This window comes from Oryza brachyantha, chromosome 8 (assembly GCF_000231095.2).
Source record: "Oryza brachyantha chromosome 8, ObraRS2, whole genome shotgun sequence".
NCBI classification, from domain to species: domain Eukaryota; kingdom Viridiplantae; phylum Streptophyta; class Magnoliopsida; order Poales; family Poaceae; genus Oryza; species Oryza brachyantha.
Window position 1 is genome coordinate 1,275,642 of NC_023170.2, and position 26,094 is coordinate 1,301,735.

Genomic DNA, 26,094 nt, shown 5'->3' on the forward strand with positions numbered 1-26,094 from the left:
TGCAGTGAAAAACCGCCAAAATCGAGTTCAAAATTGAGGTTAAAAATTAAAATTCTAACTTATAAACAGGGCGAATATTGTCTAGCAATTTGGTTTGGGCCTCTTGTCCAGTACAAGAGAAACAAAAAGCTGGACTGTACTTCAATTTCTATGAAATTGTGCACAAATTCCACAGGATAATTTCTGTCAAATTCTGCATAGATGCCACAGAACATGGGCAGCTGTGATTTTGCAGAGACTTTACATTAACTAATGGAACCTTCCTCCATTACATGTGCAACGATATGGTTACTACAGATTAGCAACAATTGCACATGAGAATGAACGGAATGATAGCCATCCATATGCACATCAAAGGCACATCGAAGACACAACAGAAATACCGGCACAACATATTTGAATAATAACGATTACATCGTCGAATACACACTAAAGATCAACATAGTTCGTTCTTGACTAGCAGGAGCTTCATACGCTAAAGATTAAAACATAAAGTTCGATGTTCAGAACTGAAACAAAATTTTCAACTTGGCAATGATATGGCGGCAGCAGAGGCTTAGTCGAAGAGGCTCATGCCCAGGTCACCGTCAGACTCCTCCTCGGGCTCTTCCTTCACTTCCTCCTTGGAAGCAGCCGGAGCAGCAGCGCCACTGTCAGCGGCAGCAACAGGTGCAGCAACAGCAAACTTGCTGGGGTCCTGAGAACAGGCAAAACATATATGTAAGAGACTGATAATAACAAGTGCTTAACAAGAAACATTATCTTAGCTTCAAGGATGAGAAAAGTTGAGAGCATTTAACTTTGTTCACACTTGTGAATAATATGGGTAAACAATACTCTCAGCGATAGTGCAAAATTAGCTAATATCATATCCTAAAAACATGAAATAGCTAGCCATAAAAATCCACTTTCTCATAAAAACATGCAAGTCAAAAAAATAAGTCAATGTGGCAACTGGCAAGACATGGATGAGTAACAGATGCAATCCACTTGTCAATTTGTTAGCCATAGACTGCATTAGACATTTCCCAATGATTAATGCAAAAGACATCAAAAGGTGTAAGATTGAATAAGAAATAAGGTTACCTTCAAGTACTCCTTGATCTTATCAGCATGCGGGTATGAGTATTCAGTCTCCACAGCAACAGCAAGCACATTCTTGTACCCATTGAGGAACATGTGCGGTGCAGCAGCAATAGTTGGGTACGAGATTGCCAGGGACACTGAGGCTACCATAGAAACACCAGATGCAAACTTCTCCATCAGGTCCTCTTCAGTGAGGTCAAGCACCTCAGGGCTGAAGACTGAGCCACTGTCATAGACATTGGTGATCACCAGCCCATATGAGAAGGGGCGGATACCAAGCTTGGCAAGCAGGGCAGACTCAGAGGAGCCCACCTTGTCACCCTTCTTAATGAGCTCCACAGGGGTGATAATTTCCACAGTACCCTTGTTAATCTTGGTGGGGATGTTCAGCACCTGTAACGAGAGAATAGTAAGAACTAGTACTTAACTGAGCATACATGATATGTTAATAAATCAACAAACAATCACCTGGAAGAAAGATGTCTGGGAGGGATCCAGACCAGTGTTTCCAGGGGGCACCACAACATCAACTGGGGCAACCAGACCAACACGAGCAGGAGCTCCAACCTATTTTATAGAAAAACAAGATCAGGGTTATTCACTCATTGTATTATCTCTCAAGCTCACATCATGACCATACAGGTTACATTGAGGTAGAGAAGACTGTACAGTAAAGAGAAACACATAAACCAGTTGCCTTTCAGCATCAACTCACTGCAAGTCAATTTTCATATTATGGACTATTTAATGCTGGATAATACCAAGACATCATTAAGTGTATCTATGGCATAGCATTAGAACAACCAATGGAGTATTTTTCAGGAATACAAATTCATAGGTAAAGGTAAATAAAAAATTAGAATATAACAAATACAGTGCTTTCATATCTAAAAGAATCAATACTGTATGAAATATACACAACGCATACAGAAATTTTCATAGTGACAACAGTACACTGAAGTTATTCCTGCACAGAGTAGCAGTACTCGCCAGGCATCAAATTGAGACAGCCTAACAGCAGTTTTACATCTCTTGCAAGAAACTAATAGAATCCCCAAATTTCACCTACAGAACCAAAATATGCCCCTAAAACGCAATGCATCTACCTCAATAAGAACTTCACAATCACCATTAACAACCTACTATTCTCGTTTTTGCAGTTTATTGAACACAGATTGGATGCTAATTATACATTAGCACAAATTTCACCTACAGAACAAAACTATGTCCCTACAACGCAACGCATCCAACTCACTAAGAACTTCACAATCACCATTACAACCTACTATTCTCATTTTTGCAGTTAATTAGCACCTATACTATTCTCTTTTTCGCAATTTATTCAACGCAGCAGATTGAATGCTCATTATACCTTGTACTTGGCGACCTCCTCGCGGACCTCCTTGAGGTCACCCTTGGTGAAGATGAGACCAACGTTTCCCTACATCCAACAACATCGGGCTCTCAGATAAACAAACATGTAGGCAATCCACAGTACGCGAAAAAAAAGGAAAAGAGAAAATGGGGGATGAGCTTACGACGAGGAGGGGCATGAGCTCGAGGAACTCCTTGTTGCCGGTCTGCTCGGCGTGCACCTTGATGCAGCGGCGGATGAGGGTGTTCTTCCCCATGAGGACGATGGAGTCGCCCCTGAGGCCCTTGCGGATCTCCTGGAGCTGGTTGGAGCCGACGTTGTCGGCGACGGCGATGAGCACCTTGGTGTACTCGTCGAGGAGCTGGCACAGCTTCTTGTCGTACGCCACCTTCTTCTCCGCCTTGGTCCTCTTGATCGCCATTGCTTCCGCTGCGGAGACGGCGCTAACCCTAGGCTAGATCGAGACGAGATTGAGGGTAGAAGACGGCGAGGACCAAGCTCTCGGAGAGGAGGAGCAAGGCGGACGGCTGGCGGCGGCGGCGTCGCTTTAACCTAGGGTTTCGTGGGGATGGGGGGCGCGGTATTTATAGGGTAGGGGAAGCGTGTGGGATGGCTTCGTGGGCCGGATGGGCTTGGAGCTAGGGTTTCATTCTGGTTCTGGGTGAGGAGATGGGCCTATTGGGCTTGGAAGTGTATGGGCCGTCGAAATCGCCTCATCAATGTTTTTTTGCACTTAGGATGTTTATTAAGACGGTTGGTTCGAGTAGCATCATCAAATTACTAATCTAGGATTAAGATTGTCAAATCCAAAAACATTTTTTAAAAATCATATTCTAGTTTATAAGCAGTTGCAATAGCATAATGATGAAAGCTTTGTATATAAACTTTTTTTAAAAAAACGCACCGTTTAGTGGTTCATAGATCGTGCTTGCAAAAGCTTTAATATGATTTTTTAAAAAACAAACTTTCCTATAGAATTCCATTTGTACATAAAAACGAAAAAGTTTAAGTTGAGAACGGGGAGAAAAGAACGGACAACTTTGCCAAAATTTTGGCCATGATCAACACTTGCTGTTGCGAAAATCCGGAAGAAACAAATCCAGTTAAATGTGATCCAAATTCCAACATATGTTGACAACGCTATGCAATCTTAACCAAGTAGTAAATGTCAAAAACTTAGCATCAGATCGAAATCAACAGGCATTAGTTCTTCAGCATGTACCCCTCCTGCTGGATGATGGATTGTAAAAGAACCCTACAAGTAAAACAAAGTTCGCAGTCACGACACCAACACGACGGCAACAACACATCTACTGTAGTTGACACACTCATTATCAGAATTCAGAGACAAGAAAAATGGGAGAGACTAGTGATCATGCTTCTATGGACAGCTTCTTCTTGTGCCTGTTCTTCAGCCGTGGCGTGGTGTCGTCACCTTTCACCACGGCAATCTTGTCATCACTCGTCGCCGCCGCCGTCGCCGGAACAGCCTCCTTGGTGCTGCAAATCTGTGGCTTCATGCCGAGCGAGAACCTGCTCTTGCCGGTGCTCCGGCTGCGGCCCAGCCGCTCAATCTCGTCTCTCATGGTGGAGCACTCCTTCTCCAGGTCGGCCACGCGTTGCTTCATGCTGTCCATGCCCTCCCGGAGGGCCTGGCTCTCCCTGGACGCCAGCGGCCAGCCGGGGCGGTACTGCTCGCCGGAGACGGTGGGGAGGAGCTGCCGCGAGCCGCCTTCGAGGTTCTCGGAGACCATGAGGCACTCGGCGATGGAGCTTCGCAGCTGGAGCTGCTCGAAGAAGAGGACCTGCACGATGACGCGCAGCGGGAGCCGCTCGTTCTGCGCCGCGTGGGTGCAGGCCTCGAGGGAGAGCTTCTGGCAGTCCATCACCCGGCAAAGTTCTTCCTTCTCTGATTCAGACAGGTAAGGATGTGCCTACGGAGAAAAAAACATACATGCGATCGGTTAAGCGTAAACCAGATCAACATGCCACCGCAAGGTGCATGATCATGATCAACGTTACTAGATATTGGTATTTAGCATGGCATTATCACTGATGGAAGGAAATAGCCAAGTTCTTCTGTGCGGTTCTTCAATCATTTAGGCGTTATTTGGATGGCATGAAATTCAGGAGCATCAAAACACTCCAGCTGCAAGCCTTCAATAGTTCAGTCTAAAACCTACTACCTCCATTTCAAAAATATAGGGTGTATTTATTGTTACGAATGTTTGACCAAAAAATACTCTATTAGGATATAATTTTTGTGACACAAAATTGATATTATTAGATTTGTATTCGAAAGTATTTTCTTATGGTTATACTTTTATGTCACATAAGAACGATATTAATAGAGTAATACTTTGTCAAACTCTTGTCCTAACGAAAAAAAATATGTCATATTTTGAAATGGAGGAAGTACTACAGTAGCCAGTAGGCTTCTGGACTCATCTGTTAGTTTATTCACGAAAACTGTTTATGCAGTTGCCAGAGGAACAAAATGCATAAACATGGTTATAAATTAAATTGTATGGCTGAATCCCAACATAAATATTTACTTTGGCTCGGGAAAGAGGGTTTCTGAATGGTGGGCAAAGAGAAGTGCTTTCCACAAATCAATTGAAAGAAAACTTGGTTATAAATTAAATTACAGTTTGAAAGAATATGACAATCTGAGGTATGCATGAAGGGTAAATCACTAAACCTAACCATGCTTTCATGTCAACGACATAAAGTTTCACATACAAATAGGCATCATATCAACAGAAATAATGGTTAGAAATACAAAATTTACCTTCAGATAGATGTCAATGGCACGATAAAGTCCATCATCTATTGGCCGAGCATAATCTGGTACAGCAGCAGCCAAAGACCGAAACTTTGGCAGCTTTAGGTTGACATCGGGTGCAACTTCAGCTAGGTAGCCATCAATCAACTTAGCAACCATTGTTACAGGCATTAGAGACGGTGAAGCTAAAATTTGTGCATCTTCACCAAGGCCAGGGGAAGCCCCACCTGTTTCTTGATCCATTGCCAAGAAATGGTCAAGAATCCTGTGGACACAATCCACATCATAGAGCGTTTCAACAGACTCGGAGATGTTTGGAATCAGAAGATCTTCCAGGGTAGCCTTATCAAGCTGCATACCTATCCTCCTCTCCAAGTTCGACACACAAGAGGGACTGGCTTTTAGGATAATTGCTGTACGCAGAAGACCAAACAAAAGCTTGCAAGATGTAACACCCCTTTGGAAAGGCAAAAGTCTATCAATCTCCTCAAGAAGATACTTCTGTTCCTCTTCAGAAGGGATTGATGTTAAAGATGACATTGAAAGGCAACTGCTGACATCACTGATGCTTTTACGCCGATTCAGTCCAGGTAAACGCCTTTTGGCATAGTGATTCAAGGATCCAACAATAATGTCCTGATTGATTCCTCGGTATTCCATAGCGGAGATTAGCTTTTTGTATAATGGAAGGCTCAAGCATGAAACATCATCATACCACCAATCTGGGCTGCTACTTCTTGGCCTTGCTCCAGTACTAATACCATTCCACAAGACACTCCCTCCTGGACTCTGCATGGGACCACCATACTGGATGACTGGCCAGCCAAATAAATCAGGATTTGTACATGATTTAGTTGCAATTGAGTCAATGCACCTCTTTACGATTTGCAATTTTTCAGCAAGATCAAGGATGTCATCACAGGTATGGAGGGCCTTGATTGAATCTTTCCAGCTTCTGAGGACTGTTTGGGCAAGGAAGTTCTCTGTCTGCGCAATCAAATTCCCCTCAGCAATCTCTTCAGTCATCTCAAGATAATCAGCAGCGCAGCGAAGATGCACAACATTGGAGGCAGTCATTTCAAACTTAACACCATAGCAGAACTTAGCAGCTAGTTCAAAAGCCTTTGCTCCCCCAGGAATATCTGATAGGTCAACAACACAGCTATCTTCTCCATTCTCAATCTTCTCTCGGATACACCGCTCCAAAAGGCCACTCTTTGATAATAGAGGAAACTGCAAAATAGATAAACAAATTGCTTATTACTAAGTAATTACCTTCAAAAGAATGTGTATCTAATATTTCCCCCTAATACACATTATGTAGTATATATTGGTACCAGATGTTTCCTAGACTGAAAACAAAGAGTAAGCCAGTTGCATATAAATGCTAAAAGAAACAGACTGCAAAACAAAGACGCTCTTGAATAACTGGTGGTGAAAATCTTACCTTGTGAAGATGAAACGATTGCTCCCCAACTGTGACGGTTATATCACTAGGAAGACCAGTTGTGCAATACCTATATAATGAAACATACTTGTCATCAATATTTTCAGTTTGGACAACTGTTTTTTCCAGCAAAAAAAAAACACATGTATACAGCTAAAAATCTATGGACTGGAATAGACATGGGAGACACTCTTAAAAGTAAGTACTACCTAACCAGATCCTTCTAGATTTCTGTCACCCCATGGTCATATTATATCAGTGCAAGGGAAACAATACAAAATCATGGTTGATCAAATGTTACAGATGCTATTATCATAGACAGTTTGGAATGGAACAAGTATCTTTGAGGAAACAGCCACAGTTGTTTATTTTCTTGTCTAAAATAATAGGAGTATCTTAATACAACAGATGAAGGTAGCTCGTTCTCGTCTCGCGTTGGACCAATTACAGACTCTAGGACCAGTATCTGACACATATACCTCACTATGATTGTAATGAGAGAACCAAGTGCAGAGGAATAAATTTGGTTCACTTTAGTGCTTACCATGTGCATACTACTGTGCGTAGTAACTAGTAGCAACAAGTAGTGCTGAACATAAGATTGGAGTCCCAAAAGTCAATGAAACAATATTTCTCGGTGCTGCTATAAGTAAGTACTAATTCAGGACAAGCATTCTACACAGTGAATATTCTACTTACCCGCCAATGCCTTAAAACCTTACTCCAATAAATTCCAAAGCAGTAAAAGAAGAAGGTATGCTTCCAGTTTCTCAAAAGAAACAGAAATTCTCTAACACAATATGAGCATCGTGTGCATCGAAATGGCAATCTTAGCATATCTGTACTAACAGGCTGCCTTTCAATTATTGATAGTGAAACCCTCCAGAAAGCTGTGCGAGCTAAAAACAAAAAAAATGGTGTAGCTTTTAGCTGGCCTCAATTGTTTCGATTAATGCCCTCCACCCAGAAGAAGTTAGTTATCATATTATAATCAGAGCCACAGATGAAGCCAACAGCAAGAGGTTTGGCCATGGGTGTAAAGAACCTTCTGGTGATATGAGGTACTTAGTACTACATTTTTATTAGTATGACCAATAGCACACAGGCAAACACTCTATGGGCCGATAATAATTAGTATAACCACCATACCAACAAATAAAGCAATTGATCATTGGATGATAGGACTGTCATTGAAAGAGAAGTACTAAAAAGCTGGATAATTATGCAGATTAGACCTGACAGAGAAACATGTTGGGGAAAGCAAGAGGCTGTTCATACCAGTCTTGTCCTTGCTTCCTGAAGACATCAGCTCTTGATCCTAGCTTCAGGCAGGCCATGTCGGAGCTCCTTCCAAATGGTCAGGACGACGGATACCACACTACATCAATGAGCCTCCAACCAGCCGCCAGATTTCTTCAGATCAAAGGCTGAAAGATTCGAGCTTTCTGAGCACTCCTACACCAAACCCTAATAAGATGAAGAAACCAACAAGACGGCAACTTTCCCTCAGAGTCAGAGAAACAAATCAATCCGCCCTAAAATCGCAGCGGAACTGAAGAACACGAACGGAGCATCAGAGCGCGACGCTGAAGATCATCCAGATTACACGGAACAGCCAGACGAAGTTGCACATCTACAGGCAAGAGATTATTCCGACCGCAAATCCTGCCCAAAACTCCTCAAAATTCCCGCACGCACAGACCAAAAGAAGAGACCTTTGGAAGCAAAAAAAACAAAAAAAAACTCTGATCTACTCCACTTCCAACCTAAACCCCCACCAAAAAAATTCCTCGCTAAACCATCAACACCGACACCTCAATAACCCCAAGATCGAAACTTTGGGACCTCGAGCCCCCAGAACAGAACTGCCCAACTCCAGCTCCAAGAGGAAGAAGAGAAAGGAACCCCAAACAGTCAAGTAGTCAACCACAGGACTCGCTCGCTGCTCCCTGCAACGGTGGAAGAGCTGAGGAGAGAGTAAAAGCGCAAGAACTGGGGATGGTTCGTTGCTTCCTTCCCTGGGTTTGTTTTTGTGGTGGGGATGTGGTCCTAGGAATGTCTATGGTGGTGCAGGGCAGGAGGGGGGCATCCAAGAACATTCTTTTGTGGCTTCACACACAGTTTCCTATGGAGAAGAGGACAGAGGAGGAGAATGGAATGGAAGGGGAGGAAGGCAGAGAGGAGGAGATGGGAAGGAAGGATGGCAGCAGGAGGAGGAGGTGGTCAGGGTGTGGGGCCCACCGCCAGCAGGCCCAATCCACTTTAGGGTACTGTGGTTTGTGGGTGTACTGTGCCTCCCTGATTTCTGATTCTCTGCCCCAGTCTTCTTGAGCCATTCTTTGACAAGCCACATGCCCAATCCTTCCCTACCATAGAAAACGGTGAGCAGTAGTATACTATGATCAAAGAGCCTGTTCGGAGCATTTTCTTCCCACGGTAGCTTTGGTTTATATTAAAAACTGTCTCAAATGGTTTATACCTTTTAAAAATCTATAACTTTTGTAAAATGAATTAATAAATCAGAAGCTAGAGAAACTAGATTTCAGAGCTTTCTAGATTCTTAAAAGTTGATTACCAAACAGCTGTTTCTCAGAATCTAAAACCCCTCTAACCTATGAGGCCCTAAGTAGTGAGTATTAGCTAAAGAACTAAAAAGTAGATGATTTATAAATTTATGTTTATAGAAAAACGTTTTATTTTGCAACTAAGGAAACAAACGTGAGAGAAACGGAGAAAACAATATAGCGGATGATTGTTTGGTTTATTTAGGAAGCCAAATGGTATATTTATAAATAAAAAATAATTTATAAATAAGTTTTTATATATGTGTTCTTCGTAATCTATAAGTCAAGGCTTAAAAATAAAGTACAATAAAAAATATTAAAATATACTTTAAATTTAAAGTTAAAAATTTAAATTATAGCTTATAAGGATAATCAACAAAAAGACGATAGTATGATGGAATTAAAGGATATTATATATATATATAGAGAGAGAATAGTGCAACAGCAGCAGGAGCGAGATAGAATAGTAGTACAACGGTCAACAGCAGTAGGAGAGATTTGGCTCAAATCAATTTCTGCAGGGTATCAGTTAGGTCATTGGCTTTTTGCAGCAGGTCTTACCTGTGGGGCTTGTAGGTTGGAATCTGGATGGTTCTCACTTGGAATCTAGCTTACTGTGATAACCAGTTTAGCTCTTGGAAAGAAACAACCTGATCGATGCATACCGGCCGTGCTGTCCTGTTCTTTTCGGATTATTAAAACAGAATATCTGTTATATGCTTTAATAATTTGTTTTTTAAGTTAAATTCTCCTAGTAATGTTTAGACCCTTATTTTAAGTCTTTTCTTTTATGGTTAATTGGTTATGCTCATGTGCACATGTATATACTCACCCATATAAACATACATTGTTCATGTGCACATGTAAAAAAACATACCTACTCATACTCATAGAAGAACCTCCAAAGACTGGACTGAATATCTTTATATTGACACCGCATTACTAACCGTGGGTACATCAATTATCATCCATAGTTGTGAGCACTTGGTCAAGTCTAAGGCTTTGAAACCCGGGTGAGCAAGTTCCACCACAATGAGACTAATCGGTTGAAGTATGCTTAGTTTTGTGTATTGCAGAAGTTACTGTTTCCTAAGAATGTGTAAAATCATATCACTTTATCGGAATTAGTTCGACCATGTAAAAAATCCTTCCAAAACCTTCCATTTCTACATAAGGCCTAAAACTAAATATTTTATCCTTAGGTATCAGACTATCAGTACACCCAAACACTAGAAAGAACAAAGGAGGGAGATAAAATGCCATGTAGATCAGGTAGACAGGTAAGTAACACCAAGTGGCTGTTTGGATCCAGGGATTTTTTGTCTCTTGTCACATCAGATGTTTAGACGTTAATTAGGAGTATTAAATATAGTCTGATAATAAAATTAATTGCATAAATAAAGGCTATTTCTTTAGACAATTTTTTAAGCCTAATTAAGTCACGATTAGCAAATGTTTATTGTAACATTACATTCGCTAATCATGGACTAATTAGGCTTAATAGATTCATCTCGTGAAATAGTCCAGAGTATAAGATGAGTTTTATTAATAATCTATATTCAATACTTCTCATTAGTGTCAAAAATTCGATATGACAGGGGAAAAAATCCATAGGAACAAACATACTCTAACACCTGTATTTTTTAGCCTTTTCGACGCAAAAGCTGGTGCTGTCTCTGTTCAGCCAGCCGCGCATGATTAGGCTCCATTACAATGCTGCCATGCTTTGGAGCATGGAATCGGATGCCTGCCTTGTGTTTGAAGTCAAGATTGCATGGTTTCTACTAGGCACTAGAGCTTTGGATGGACACTCCCAATCATGGAAGAGATAAGCAATTGAAGAATGAAGAAAAGATGGTGCAACTTTTAAGGTTGAAAAAAAAGTCAAATGACGTATTTGTGAATAAAAAATAATTTATGAATAAAACTTTTATATACATATTTTTATCGATCTAAAGGCAAAAGATTGAAAAATAATCTATGATGAAAAATCAGCAAAATCAACTATAGACTTAAAGGTAAAATTTCAAATATTGACTTATAAGTCTAAGTAATAGCAAAAGCGAAAAGAGCAGGGTGTAAGAAGAGCAAATATGAAATCAGCTCGAATAGTACGTGGTTTCATTTTTTTTTACCAGCTTGAGAAATTTAATATAGAAGACAATTCTCTCTTGCTCTATCACAGTGAATTAGTATATATCCATATGCCTTTGGTTAGGCTCGAAGAATTATCAGTGTAAATGTGTTTTAGATATTTAGAAAAGGTATAAATACCATATAAGTGTTACTCCCTCCATTTCACAATGTAGGAATTTTTAGCATTGGCTAGATTCATATGGATGCTAATAAATCTAGACATATATATAAATTATATACATTCATCAATTGATGAATTTAGATAATGTTAGAAAGTCTTACAATATGAAACAGATATAGTATTTGCCTTGACAAAAACACTATCTTAAAATTTGTACCTTTGGAATTTATGGGGGCTATTTGGCCACTTAATTTGTGAAGCAGTGCTCGACATCCAGCTTCTACTCAGCTAGTGCAGTCTACGGCCAATTAAGTACCAGTCAGCCATGCATGTCACGAGTAGCACTGCAGGAGCTAATAATATAGCCAGCAAGTCGATTATAAGAATCTTTATAGCTTTCTCTCGGTCCACTCATATAGTATTATTTATAATTGATACAAGACTCACTTGTCTCTCTCAAAAAAAATTTTGGTTCTTGTGCCAAAGCTATTTGTAAGCATACAGTCCGCTTCTCCTCTCTCTCATTTAATCTCTTCTTCACCTTAACATTTAGCTGGCTTATAGTCTGCTATTATACTTGCTCTAGACAGCAGAAGAATGCCATAGGAACGAACAGAACAGTAAAAGCGATATGGCCATTCTCTCTAGGGGTGGACGTTCGGTTAGACCGATGAGTTCGATCCGGTCTCTTTGGTCTTTCAAAATTTCGGTGTTTCCATTCTAGAAACCGAAATTAGCACGTCAAACTAAAGGACCGAGCTCTCAGTCTTCGGTTTATTTCGGTCCAGTCGTCGGTCTAACCGATGTTCTGAGAAGCACGGAAGATTCAAGAAACTGCACTATCTGGACTGGCCGATGCCTCTCATTTGTGGTGGACACAGCGTGCCGTTCCTCTCCTCCAGCATCCACGCCGTCGACACCATGCAGGGGAGGAGCCTCTGGCCATGGCCTCCATCCTGCTGATTCCGCCGGTTGAGATTCCTAGATGCAGATAATACCGAGCGGTGCAGGAAAGAGGTGTTATTGCTGCCGTGTGGCACGACGATGGGCTCGCACGCACGCACGACGGAGGAAAGCGGCAACAGGAGCGGCGACTACGCATGTACGCCAACGTCCTTGAAGGAGCTCACACGGCCTGAACTCTTGAAGGGATAAAGGTTTTATCTTTAAAATGAAGAGATAAGGTTTGTTAGTTGGACTGATGGGCTAATTAGCATTGTTAGCTTGTGGGCTGTGTCCGTGAATACATGAAGGCTATTCGGTTTCTCGGTCTTTTGGGTAATCCTGGATGACGACTGAAATCACCGAAGAAAGTTCGGTCCTCCAAACTTAATGCCCGAACATCTGACCGATATAAGAAACTTCGGTTTTTTCAGATTCGGTTTCGGTCTATCGGGTTCGGTTTTCGGTCACCGGTTTTTATGCCCACCCCTAATTCTCTCTACGGCAGCCACGGATCGATGCCGTTCGGTTCCAATCCGACGGTACGGATCAACTCCTGTGATTGCGCGAGTTGGTCTGAACTGGGCTGGGCCTAGCCTGCGTCTAAAATGAGGCCCATCTTAGTTACTGCAGTCCTACGAATTAATGGGCCGTAGGCCAGACCCAATGTGTGTTATCATAGACATCTCAATACAGCAACGCCACACTTAAAGAAAAAGGAGGCCATCTCGGGCAAGGTGCACTCGACATCCAAGCAATTAAAGTGCAAACGACGGGATACTCTCTATTTTATTTAGTGTTTTGATGAGATACCTTGGGATTTTATTTACCTTTAAACACACGAAAAAAAGTAATCTCGAAGGGATTTTTGTACAACGAGTTGCGAGATATTTAGTAGCAACGTGGTTCCTGATAACGAAGCATTAGATCAGTCCGAATGCATGTTTTATGGACGTGTCATGCATATTAAATATATATTACATCAGTAAAATTGTTGACTTGACATGTTCATATGAAATGAGGAAATTTTATGAGATAAGAGAAGAGTTTCATCCCCATAAAGTCCATCTAGCTCGGTTACCTAGTTTACAGTCTTGGTAACTATAACGTAAAACTAAAACTAAAGAGTGTGTTAACAAACATACAAGCAGAAGTAAACGTGAGAAGAATTAGACTTACATAAGTTGGAAACACAGTCGCGAAAACTAGTTTTTAATAGTAATGTTTGTAGGAACAAAATGATAACCATAGCAAAGTACATTTAAAATGCACGTCAATTCAATAATAGCACTATTTTGTCAAATAAAGTTTAATTTATATCAAACTAATTGTTGGTTAAATAATCTTAAAATACGCGTACATCTTATATTATGAGAAGTGGGAGTATAATCTTGAAGCAAGACATTTATATTTTTACTCTTAATTGTTTATGATTGCTTAACAGCTAGGAAAAAAGAAATCAAGGATTTTTTTGTAATTAATTTAAAAGAAAGTTCTAAATGTATAATCGGTTAAAAACCATAGCTCAAATAAGAAGGCACTGACTTTGGGAGGTGTCTAAAATTGATATCTAAAATTAAATTTTTAAAATTAGACCAACATGTTACCAGATCTATTTTCAATTTTCAATATTCATGCATGTCTAATATCAGTTCTATTATATCCTAGCTTTGATTCAAACAAACATGTTATCAATACAGGGTAATTTAATTTAGACATCTTTTGAAAGTGAGGTAATTTCTAGGCATAATACTCCGTAATTATTTTATAAACACAATCCAAGTTCCTGCGAGTTAAGTATTAGCGTTATTCCGAAGATACTCGTAAGCAAGTTAAAATCCACGATTGTTTTTAGATAATGGAGGGATAAAATCCTTGTTTTAATAAATACTACTCCATCCGTTCCATATTATAAAACTTTATAGATTGATTAGAATTATTTATGTATAAATGTATATGTATCTAGATTTATTAGCACATAGAAATGAATATAGATAATATTTGAAAGTCATCGGAGAGAATGATTCTTAAAAATGATTACGACTGTACCTAAAATTATTTATAGGAATTAGTTTTTTCTCTAACGAATGATGTACCATATCAAACCACATAATATATAAGAAAGAAACCATAGGAGTAAAACAATGTTTACATGGATTTGGGACAGACAATACTTGCTCCTCTTCTACCAACTACCAACCTTGTTTCTTTCTGCAATCGTGCTAGTTCTCTCTAACTATAATTGTAGTGTTCATCAACCACCCTAATCACCAATCTCCTTAATCAGATGCTCGATTTGGCAATTTCTTTATTATTAATAATAATACGTACACTTGTACCGAGTACCGACGGCAAGGCTTTTCAATCCGACGTGTCCTTACCCGCCGTACCGTACAGTTGTCGCGGGCCCACCAGCCAGCCACCCATCCAATCGCACGTCTCCACTAGGCCACGTCACCCGCACGACTCCTCCCTCCCCTCTCCATCCCCCCCACTCCCCTGGACCGTACGGCTCCCGCACGCGCCACCTCCGATCCCCACGCCGCGCGCCGCCAGATCCGGCGCGCCGCCGCTCGCCGGAGACGCGAGGCGGGTCCACCAACCCCCGCCGCCGCTACGACGCGCTGCTGGGCGGAGGAGGGATCGTAGGTCGTGGAAGGGAAGGGGGGACGGGGGGCAATGGCGCGGCGGTGGCGGCCGTCGCACCTGGTGCTCGTGGCGGGGGCCGCCTACCTCCTCCTCATCTCGCTCAAGTTCCGCCGCGTGCTCGACCTCGCGACCGCCGACCTGGCCGCCACCGACGCCGCCTTCTCCTCGCCTTCCTCATCCGACCACCTCCCCCCGCTCCCGGGTTCCTCCTCCTCCTCCACCGGCGGCGGCGCCAACGGCAACGCGACGCTGTTCCAGGTGCAGCCGTTCTGGCACCGGTACGACCGCGTGTCGCTCCCCGACATCGTCGCACGCAACCGCTCCGCGCTCGAGCGCATGGCCGACGACGCCTGGGTGCTCGGCCTCACCGCCTGGGAGGACGCCGCGGCCTTCGAGGGGGACCCCTGGGAGCTCGCCGCCGTCGACACCGCCTCCACCGACAAATGCCCCTCCGCCGTCTCCATGCGCGCGCGCGGCAGGGTCGTCTTCCTGCCCTGCGGCCTCGCCGCCGGCTCCTCCGTCACCGTCGTCGGCACGCCCAGGGCCGCGCACAAGGAGTACGTGCCGCAGCTGGCCAGGATGCGTCAGGGGGACGGGACCGTGCTCGTGTCCCAGTTTATGGTCGAGCTTCAGGGGCTGCGCGCCGTCGACGGCGAGGACCCGCCCAGGATACTGCACCTCAACCCCAGGTTGAGAGGGGATTGGAGCCAGCGCCCCATCATCGAGCACAATACCTGCTATAGGATGCAGTGGGGCTCCGCGCAGCGCTGCGATGGTTCACCGCCCGAGGACAACGAGGATAAGGGTACGTTGAGCTCTTGACTTGTAAACCTACTCCATAGCTACATTTTGTGAGAAGTTGCTAATGCTAATGCTATTGTAGCTACCAACTTGCCATAGCTACATTTCTGACTGTGGAGTTAAGGGAATGTAATTACTTTTGTTCTCATATCAGGATAGAGACACTGCATTGCTTCTATCCGAAGCCTATAATGTGATACCACAAATGGAGTGTGTAGTGTTTATTAGGTCTTATCGAATCAAATTGAATCATCATAGTTTCCAATGCACCATGGAAATTTTAAGGACTTGTAAAATTTGATCATTTTACTTTTGACATCCTTCGACTCCCAGGTTAGCATATTTGGCTAAACCTACACTTTCAATTTTTTTGGACAGTTGATGGGTTCACAAAATGTGAAAAATGGATACGCGATGATGTTGTTGACACAAAGGAGTCCAAGACAACTTCATGGTTGAAGAGGTTCATAGGGCGTGCAAAGAAACCTGCAATGACATGGCCATTCCCTTTCGTAGAGGACAGGCTATTTGTTCTTACCATACAAGCTGGAGTTGAAGGTTTCCATATGTATATCGGTGGTAGACATGTGACCTCATTCCCTTATCGACCAGTATGCTCTCCAGTCATGCTCATATGGTTATTTGTTTGTTATGATTATCACAAGAAACACTTATGGGTTGCTGTGATCATTTCTAGGGCTTCACTCTTGAAGATGCAACAGGATTATTTGTTAAGGGCGATGTGGATGTTCATTCAGTTTATGCCACCGCACTTCCTATGTCTCATCCCAGTTTTTCACTTCAACAAGTTCTTGAGATGTCAGAAAAATGGAGGTCCCGACCACTACCAAAGGATCCAGTTTTCCTTTTTATTGGAATACTTTCTGCTTCTAATCATTTTGCGGAGCGAATGGCTGTTAGAAAAACATGGATGCAAAGTTCAGAAATCCGGTCATCTAAAGTAGTTGCAAGATTCTTTGTTGCACTGGTAAGCATATGCATCCAAAAATAATTGAATTTATAAGACATAGCATACTAGCAAAGCGAAGAAAGTTAAGAGCGGCTATCTCTCTTTATCTTAGGAAAGAAAACACTACATTGGTGTTAAACTATACATATCAATATACTAATGACGATATTACACTTAGATAGTTAGATTGAGCTAACAAGATGAAGTAATATTGTTATTTACAGAACTTATTCCACTTAAGGTAATGACTGATGATGCTTTTGTGCTAAGTTAGTGCAACATATCTTCAGATTCGTTTCTGGCTCTCTGAATTTCATTCTGCATGATTTTATCTATTTGTTTTAGGTGTAGAATGGGATGTTGAACGCATAAATGTAAAATGTAGGGCCACATATTTGATGTTAGCTAACACAAAAATCATGTCTCTGAACTTGCCAATGTGCAGATGATTATGTGCTTTCATATACACTCTATCTGTAATCTTGCAATGCTGTATCTCTAATCGTTGATTTAGTTATTTACTACCTTATCATTTATTCATACCTCGACACCTCCTCGTTAAATATCTCAAAAATTGTAAATTTTTTAAGTGTTACCTGATCATGCGCTCCAGTTATGGTTATATACCAGTTAATTGTTTGCATCTCATAGAAGAAACAAACAAATCCAAAAGTTCTAGAGAAAATGAGGTAATTGATGTGATGTTATTCATTACAAATTGTGGTTGCAGAATTCAAGGAAAGAGGTCAATGTAATGCTGAAGAGAGAGGCTGAATACTTTGGAGACATTGTCATTTTGCCATTTATAGATCGTTATGAGTTGGTAGTTCTCAAGACAATTGCTATTTGCGAGTATGGGGTGAGTCACTCTTGCTTTCATCTTCTTATATTGCTCTTCTGTCATTTATATTCTAAACCAAAGTAAGAATAGCTGTATGCCTCCTGTACAGATGTTATGATGTCCAAATAATTTATTCCTGTCAGTAGATATACTTTTGCTTATCGATGGGCTTATTGCAAATCTCAATTGTGGGAGGCTGGGAGCAGGTGGCTGTCTTCCTATTTGGAAGGGCCTAAGGTTAGGATTAAAGCTACTAGAAACTTAAGCCCTCCCAAGCAATTAGTAATTTTTTACATAAACTTCTCAGAAACCCATGCTTTAGTGAGGAGCTAAACCACTTGCATCATTGCATATAGCTCTTATGACAAGTAACTTCTTGTAGAAACGAACTCCTCCAATCATTGCTATTATAGTGCTGATAAGACAATGAACCTGACGTATGTCACTCCTTTTGCCTTGCAGGCTCAAAATTTGACTGCTGTACATATAATGAAATGTGACGATGATACATTTGTGAGGGTAGATGTGGTTGTCAGACACATCAAGTTGAACAATGGTGGCAGACCATTATATATGGGGAACCTCAACCTCTTGCACAGGCCATTGAGAACGGGTAAATGGACAGTTACAACAGAGGTAATAGCCTCTATCTCCGTCTTTTTCCTCAAATGAATCAATTCAACTTCAAAAGTTCGAAGTTCACTTTTCTTATTATCTTAGAGGCCATGCAATTCACTGGATAGCCTTATCCTGTTTATTTGAATCCTTCCTTTTTCTCCTAACGAAGGAAAGTACCCCTTCTTTGCAATTATGTTTATTCTGTTCATGCAATCTTGCTTCCACAGTTTGGCTCCTTACCTTCATCCTTGCGATTCTTGATGCAGGAGTGGCCTGAAGACATCTATCCACCTTATGCAAATGGACCTGGCTATGTGATTTCCGGTGACATAGCAAAATTCATCGTGTCTCAGCATGCCAATCAGAGTTTAAGGGTGAGAGTGAGCTTGCTTTGATGCCTGTTAGAAGCATTTGTGGTGATGTTACTGCTCAACTTTCCTTTTTGGTGATGCACTGCAGCTCTTCAAGATGGAGGACGTAAGCATGGGCCTGTGGGTCGAGAAGTTCAACGCCACGTCTCCTGTCAAGTATTCTCACAGCTGGAAGTTCTGCCAGTACGGCTGCCTGGAGAACTATTACACGGCGCACTACCAGTCACCAAGGCAAATGCTGTGCCTCTGGGACAAGCTGGTCCAGGGCCGAGCATCCTGCTGCAACTACAGATAGCGAGACGACCGACGGATCAGATTGATCACTCGGCTTTCGCGTTCCTCCCCCACCTGCCGGTTATTTTGGTTGGTGGCTGGCTGGTGTTCTCTTTTTTGACACGAAGAATCACCTGACAGACAGTAGGTTAGCTGCTGCTGCTGCTGCTGCAATGTTGGCTCGATTGAGTTCATCGCATGGGGGTGATGTTGGGCTTTTGAAGATTAGGCAGCTCCAGTCCATTGGTTCCACGCATTTGCCTGATTTGTATTCGTCATCTCATGGTGTCGATGTCCTTGTTCCTGTAATTGATCCCAATTTTGATGTAGTAGATGATCAGATCAGGATATCCACAGATATATATGCCTGTTCTTGTAGCCTAGAATGCTAGAAGCTTTGACAGAATCCTGATGATGCTAAAAATCATCGTTTTGTTCCTTTTCTTGTAAAAGACCTCAGTGTCTCACCCTCTTTTCCCCCTCTTGAGTTCCATAGGTGTACTTCATCACTGTCATTGCCATTCTTGCATAGCACCTACTCACTGTTGAAGAGGCCTACATAGTTTTATTTATTTTTGTTAAATCACCCCATTTTGAAGATACTTTATGCTAATTCGTCGGCCGAATAAATGAATGATTTTATGAAAATATATTTAAGGGTACGGATGAATGAATTAACTATTATAAAGTTAAAAGATAGATTCAAAACAATATTACATATGTAGAAAAGTTTTTATAAAAAGATACAGTCCAACCATTTAAAAAAAAACAGAAAAGCTACGTAACGGACCGTCATCCTAGACAGCAGTCTTTTTACGTCAGCGCCACTGTATGCTCCTTTGCTGTCGGCACTCACGTCTCCTAACGTGTCTTGATCTGTCTCGCGATGAGATGAAGATATAAGATGTTACCAGATAATGTCAACTATGATACAATACAAGTACCAGATTATATCAACTAATTGATATCATCTGGTTTATAATTTATCATATTCTAATATAATTCTGTTAATAGTTGGCATGTTATAAAAATATACCAAGAAAAGAAAATACTACTCCTACCTTTGGGTATGATAATGAGTACGACTATGAGAGCCTCGGAGGGGAGAAAAACGGAGATCACTAAACATGAGACGTTGGATGAAAATGAACGGTGGATACGATGGGTGCTGCAGGACTGTCACCCTGTGACTGCAGGTGACATGTTTGGAGCGTCCGAGTCCGAGTCGCGCTACTCACCATGGCCGCGCTGCGGCTACCAAGAGCGCCGACCACTGCGGCGCTCGCCGCCGGCGTCCCCCGACGGATCCCAGCGCCGGTCGGGGAGCCGCCACCGCCGCCGCGCCGCCCCAACAGGGCGCACCTCAACGCGCTGCTCACGGCGTACGGGCGCCGTGGCCGCCTCCGCGACGCCCAGCTCCTGTTCGACCAAATGCCCCAGCGCGACGTCATCTCCTGGACCGCCCTCCTCACCGCCTACGCCGACGGGGGAGACCTCGCCTCCGCGCGCCTAGTATTCGACGACATACCCCGCCGCAACGCCGCCTCCTGGAACGCGCTGCTCTACGTCTACCTCCGCGCAGCGCAGCCACGGGCCGCGCACGCGCTCTTCTACAAGATGCCAGCCAAGAACGCGGTGTCCTACGGCGCCATCGTTTCCGGGCTCGCCAAGGCGGGGATGCTGCGCGAGGCCGAGTTGGTGTATCAGGAGATGCCGTGGCAGTGGCGGGACCCAGTAGGTTCGAATGCACTGATGAGTGGGTACTTGAGGGCCGGAGAGCTTGCCATGGCACTGAGTGTGTTCGAGGGAATGACGGTGAGGGATGTCATTTCCTGGAGCGCAATGGTTGATGGCCTCTGCAAGTATGGGAGCGTGTCAGAGGCAAGGAGGGTGTTTGACGCCATGCAAGAGCGGAATGTGGTGTCATGGACTTCGATGATTCGGGGATATGTGAAACGTGGGATGTGCAGAAATGGTCTCTTGCTGTTCCTGGACATGAGAAGGGAAGGTGTTCAGGTTAACACAACAACACTATCTGTTGCGCTGGATGCTTGTGCTGAGGCCAGTCTTGCGAGAGAAGGAATTCAGATTCACAGCTTGATTATATCAATGGGGCTTGGACTGGATGTTTTCTTGGGTGATTCAATAATCATAATGTATTCTCGTTTTGGTTGGATGGCCGATGCTAGAAGGGCGTTCAACTGCATGCAGCTGAAAGACATAGTATCATGGAACTCGCTGATCACAGGATATGTTCAGAATGATATGGTTGAAGAAGCACATGTGCTTTTCAATTTGATGCCTGAGAAGGATACTGTTTCTTGGACATCAGTGGTTGTTGGGCTTGCTAATAGGGGTTGGATGAGGGAGTCTGTTGAAATGTTTGAGCAAATGCCCGGAAAAGATGAGATCGCTTGGACTGCAATTATTTCTAGTTCTATCACAAATGGGGACTATCTAAGCACAGTGCGGTGGTTTTGCCGCATGTCACAGGAAGGATGCAAACCTAACACTATAGCTTTCAGTTGTCTGTTGAGTGCTTTGGCTAGCCTGGCAATGTTAAATCAAGGAAGGCAAGCTCATGCCTATTCAATCAACATGGGATGGGTATTTGACTCCGCCGTTCACACTTCTTTGGTATCAATGTATGCACAATGTGGAAGGTTGCCTGAGGCTCATCATGTTTTCTCAAGCATTAGTAACCCAAGCCTTATCGCTATTAATTCTATGATTAAAGCATTTGTACGACATGGTTTCATTGAAGATGCTCTGCAACTATTTACCAAAATGCAAAATGATGGATACAGGCCTAATCATGCCACATTTTTAGGAATTCTGACTGGTTGTGCACATGCTGGTTTGGTTCAACAAGGTTGCAATTACTTTGAATCAATGAGAACACTATATGGTCTCAAGCCAAACCCTGAGCACTACACATGTATGGTTAATCTTTTAGGTCGTGCGGGCCTCCTTTCTGAAGCACTGGAAATGATTAACTCAATGCCCCAGAATGATCATTCTGATGCATGGAGAGCTTTGCTCAGTGCTAGTAATCTCCACTCTAATCTTGCTTTTGCAAAATTAGCGGCACAGAAGCTTCTTGAGAAGGATCCTTATGATGCAATGGCTTACACAGTCCTGTCAAAAATGTTCTCCTCAGCAGGGATGAAGGAGGATGAAGAAATGCTAAAAGTTATACAGTTATACAACATGGCCAGTAAGAGGCCTGGTTATAGCCTTATTATGCAGGATAAGACCACAAACATAGCACATACTGAGAACTTCTAGTTCTAGAGCTCTGACTGATCAAAACAAGAATGATCCTGTTAAATGGTGATGACTGCTGACAAATGAGAAATGAGATGGCATAAACAATATATCACATGACTTGTGTATTTCTGTTTAAATGCTTAAATATGTGGATGTGTGATCAGATGCCTGGTGGTATTAACCTACATGTGCTGTTGGTCCAGAACCTTGGATCCATTTTTCGTAGGTCCTTATTTCTTATTGGAATAAGTTTGTCTGTTTCAATGCAGCCCAGTTTTCACCCTTAACTATGAATCCATCTAACTTGCACTCTTCCACTACCAAATAGGTATTTAGGAAAAAAAAAACTTGTGTGGTACCAAGGGTAGGGGTTTGCACAACTTTTGATTGTACATTAGATTGTATGCCTGTGTTGTACTACCTGTCCTTACAGTATTGTTCTTTAAGAACTGTCATAATCTTTATATTGCTACCATATATTTTTCTAGCAATGTATACAGTAAATGGAAGATTGATGCACATATTGATCTGCTACGGGGAAATATTGAAGAACAGTTGTATTGTTGGTTTCCTTTTGCTACTTTGCTTAATTCAAGAACATTTATGTAGGAGATTGTCAATTGATAAAGAAGTCAGTTCATGAGTCATGACGAAGGAAGCTTAACGCTGATTCAAATGGGACAAGTATACTGAAGGTAAATTGTTTACATGTTAGGCTTTTGTTTCAACAATAGAAGTTTCCAACCTCTTAAGAGGGGTTCACATGTGAGGAGGTGATTTAAGGACACTTGGAAGAGGTTGCATGTTGTGTCTGGGAACATAGGATGAATCTTTCATATTCTCATCAAGAAAATTTGGAATTATAATTTTTTATGTACTTATATATTATTTGTTGTTGATGAAGTAGGAACTGTATTCTAAATAGCTACCACACCCAAGATACAGTCATATTGACAGTAAAAGGTGGAGCATGAATCGCCAATACTATAATATCATTCCTGAATATTGTACATGCCTTATTTAGAAAAATATGCAAAAAATAAATTGTGTTAAGCACATTGCTGAATAACAGTATGGAAGAGACATTTTGGTGGACATATCATCCATGTTTAGCTGTGATGATCTTTCTTTTATCTTATTTCCCCTCTACTTTTTCCTAGGCATTTTTGGTGCTCTTCATCACACCACCTGTCATGTCAAGATCATGACGTTTACTATATGATGTTAGTTGAGATGTTGAACAATATACATCAACACAAGAATCATGACCAGTCTAATTCTGTAACCAATTCGCTTCAACTTTTAGTCACTTGATTTGCTTTATCATAAAGCTTGATGAGATCCCATAAATAGGACAACATTTGCAATTCAACTATAATTGCCATCTGTTTCTTCACCATGGATCCTTTTCTTCTTTCCATCATCTTATGCTCGTGGATCTTTGTTGTAGTGTCCTGGAAAAGGCTCAATTGCATGAGGCGAAGACTTCCACCTGGACCTCCAAGGTGGCCAATCTTTGGGAACCTTCTCCAGTTGAGCCCTCTTCCCCACAAGGACTTTGCCCGATTCTGCACCAAGTATGGCCCCTTGGTTTATCTTCGTCTTGGAACCATTGATGCCATCACCACTGATGACCCTGAAGTCATCCGTGAAATACTTATCCGGCAAGATGAGGTCTTTGCTTCACGACCTCGGACCTTGGCTGCTGTTCACCTTGCCTATGGGTGCGGTGATGTGGCCCTTGCTCCGCTGGGGCCCAACTGGAAGAGGATGAGGAGGGTTTGCATGGAGCACTTGCTGACAACCAAGCGGCTAGAATCATTTGCAGCTCACCGAGCTCTGGAGGCTGAGCACCTCTGTCAGTTTGTGTGGGCTAAAGCCCAGTCAGGGAAACCTGTGAATCTTAGAGAGGTTCTCGGGGCCTTTTCGATGAACAACGTGACAAGGATGTTGCTAGGGAAACAATACTTTGGGCTGCAGTCAGCAGGGCCTGGTGAAGCAATGGAGTTCATGCACATCACCCATGAACTGTTCTGGCTGCTAGGCCTGATCTATCTTGGGGACTACTTGCCGGCCTGGAGGTGGCTTGATCCTTATGGGTGCGAGAAGAAGATGCGGGAGGTTGAGAAGAAGGTGGACGACTTCCACCAGAAGATTATTGATGAGCACAGGAAGGCTAGGGAGGCCAAGAAGAGTGCATCGCTTGATGATGATAACAAAGAAGACCTGGACTTTGTTGATGTGCTGCTTTCTTTGCCTGGTGAGAACGGAAAGGAGCACATGGACGATGTCGAGATCAAAGCTTTGATGCAGGTATGCTTACTGTTACAGGCCCCTAAATTCATTTTATCTAGTCTAGTTTTAAGTTCATTTTTTAACTAAGCCAGCACTGTTTTTGTTATGTTGTCATAGTTTCATGCTCTATTCTTGTAAATGAAATGATTTTGCTAGCTGTACTGCCATTATGTTCACGAAAAATCTAGCCACATTGATTTTTTTTGACACAAACACATTGATTGTTACCTCCTGAGAATTCAACCAATAGATGACCAGTATATTTAAGAGGAAACGTAGGCAAAGCTCTGTTTTCACAGCAGAGTTTGGATCTTCGATCGTCATTAGATATTGTTTGCTGTTCTAATTGAACTTGTCTGTCATTCCCTGCGGACCATGTTTTGTAATCATTTGTTCAAACTCCACACGATAAAGTGAAGGACACTACAAACTTATCCTAAAAGATGCAAATAATGGAACGATAACTCTTCTGAAACTAAAACTAGAGGAAAAATGAGGAGCAGGTCATGTTCTTCCTTCAAACATCATGTGCTTGACAATGCTACATCCTAGGATACACTGCATTTTCCAGTATCAGTAATTTTTGCACAAGGCATCAAATCAGCCAGAAGCAATTCTTCTTCTTCTGTTCTAAGTAGACAGACAAACAATCGCAGGACATGATTGCTGCTGCTACTGACACTTCATCGGTGACCAACGAGTGGGTGATGGCGGAGGTGATCAAGAACCCCCGGGTGCTCCTCAAGATCCAGGAGGAGCTCGACGCCGTCGTCGGCCGCGGCCGCATGGTGGCGGAGTCCGACCTCGCCCAGCTCACCTACCTCCGGTGCGTCGTCCGCGAGTCCTTCCGGATGCACCCGGCGGGGCCGTTCCTGATCCCCCACGAGTCCCTGAAGCCGACGACGATCATGGGCTACGACATCCCGGCGCAGACGAGGATCTTCATCAACACGCACGCGCTTGGCCGGAACACGCGCATCTGGGACGACGTCGACGAGTTCCGGCCGGAGCGGCACCTGCCGGCGAGCACGGACGCCGCCGGCGCCGGCGGCCGCGTGGAGATCAGCCACCTGCCGGACTTCAAGATCCTCCCCTTCAGCGCCGGCAAGCGCAAGTGCCCCGGCGCACCGCTCGGCGTCATCCTGGTGCTCATGGCTCTCGCCAGGCTCTTCCACTGCTTCGACTGGTCGCCGCCGGACGGCCTCCGCCCCGACGACATCGACACCCAGGAGGTGTACGGGATGACGATGCCCAAGGCCAAGCCTCTCGTCGCCGTCGCCAAGCCACGCCTGCCACCTCACATGTACGCCCGCCATGGCAAGCAAGTTTGAGCTAGGGATGCTTATTAACTTGAGTAACTAAAAGTGAATTGTTTCTACATGTGTCAATCGAATCAAATCACACATGTAGACAATGGATATGAATCCAAACGCGTAATTTGGGATATCAAAGAAATTAATCAGGCTATGATCAGCTTTACGAATTTCACTCTGTATATATCTTGTTGGCTTCCATCATTTGGGATATCAAAGAAGTATTGTTCATCGTGT

General features: G+C 42.9%; 5 protein-coding genes across 6 annotated transcripts; 3 read left to right on the forward strand and 2 right to left on the reverse strand.

Moving 5' to 3' along the window:
• Positions 1 to 365: 365 nt before the first annotated feature.
• On the reverse strand, positions 366 to 3,022 carry LOC102704270 (60S acidic ribosomal protein P0). The gene is made up of 5 exons (XM_006659029.2): positions 2,625 to 3,022; positions 2,459 to 2,527; positions 1,555 to 1,653; positions 1,087 to 1,479; positions 366 to 697 (listed from the first exon to the last, which is right to left on the reverse strand). Exons 1-5 carry the CDS (start codon positions 2,880 to 2,882, stop codon positions 557 to 559), a joined length of 960 nt encoding a protein of 319 aa, XP_006659092.1. The 5' UTR covers positions 2,883 to 3,022; the 3' UTR covers positions 366 to 556.
• Positions 3,023 to 3,623: 601 nt separating this feature from the next.
• Positions 3,624 to 8,857, reverse strand: LOC102704544 (BTB/POZ domain-containing protein At1g30440-like). The gene is made up of 4 exons (XM_040526785.1): positions 7,972 to 8,857; positions 6,694 to 6,763; positions 5,253 to 6,479; positions 3,624 to 4,395 (listed from the first exon to the last, which is right to left on the reverse strand). Exons 1-4 carry the CDS (start codon positions 8,028 to 8,030, stop codon positions 3,835 to 3,837), a joined length of 1,917 nt encoding a protein of 638 aa, XP_040382719.1. The 5' UTR covers positions 8,031 to 8,857; the 3' UTR covers positions 3,624 to 3,834.
• Positions 8,858 to 14,928: 6,071 nt separating this feature from the next.
• Positions 14,929 to 19,583, forward strand: LOC102705000 (hydroxyproline O-galactosyltransferase GALT2-like). The gene is made up of 7 exons (XM_015840228.2): positions 14,929 to 15,910; positions 16,285 to 16,517; positions 16,604 to 16,894; positions 17,607 to 17,735; positions 18,180 to 18,353; positions 18,602 to 18,709; positions 18,795 to 19,583. Exons 1-7 carry the CDS (start codon positions 15,136 to 15,138, stop codon positions 18,999 to 19,001), a joined length of 1,917 nt encoding a protein of 638 aa, XP_015695714.2. The 5' UTR covers positions 14,929 to 15,135; the 3' UTR covers positions 19,002 to 19,583.
• A 561-nt stretch (positions 19,584 to 20,144) lies between these two features.
• On the forward strand, positions 20,145 to 22,938 carry LOC102705274 (pentatricopeptide repeat-containing protein At1g53600, mitochondrial-like). Of its 2 annotated transcripts, none has more exons than XM_040526855.1 (2): positions 20,145 to 22,475; positions 22,859 to 22,938. In XM_040526855.1, exon 1 carries the CDS (start codon positions 20,219 to 20,221, stop codon positions 22,265 to 22,267), a length of 2,049 nt encoding a protein of 682 aa, XP_040382789.1. In that variant the 5' UTR covers positions 20,145 to 20,218; the 3' UTR covers positions 22,268 to 22,475; positions 22,859 to 22,938. The 2 variants fall into 2 exon arrangements, with proteins under 2 accessions (XP_040382789.1, XP_040382788.1); XM_040526854.1 differs by having other exon boundaries at positions 20,145 to 22,471.
• A 709-nt stretch (positions 22,939 to 23,647) lies between these two features.
• LOC102704827 (cytochrome P450 703A2) lies at positions 23,648 to 25,990 on the forward strand. The gene is made up of 2 exons (XM_015840241.1): positions 23,648 to 24,562; positions 25,201 to 25,990. Exons 1-2 carry the CDS (start codon positions 23,648 to 23,650, stop codon positions 25,873 to 25,875), a joined length of 1,590 nt encoding a protein of 529 aa, XP_015695727.1. The 3' UTR covers positions 25,876 to 25,990.
• Positions 25,991 to 26,094: the final 104 nt, after the last annotated feature.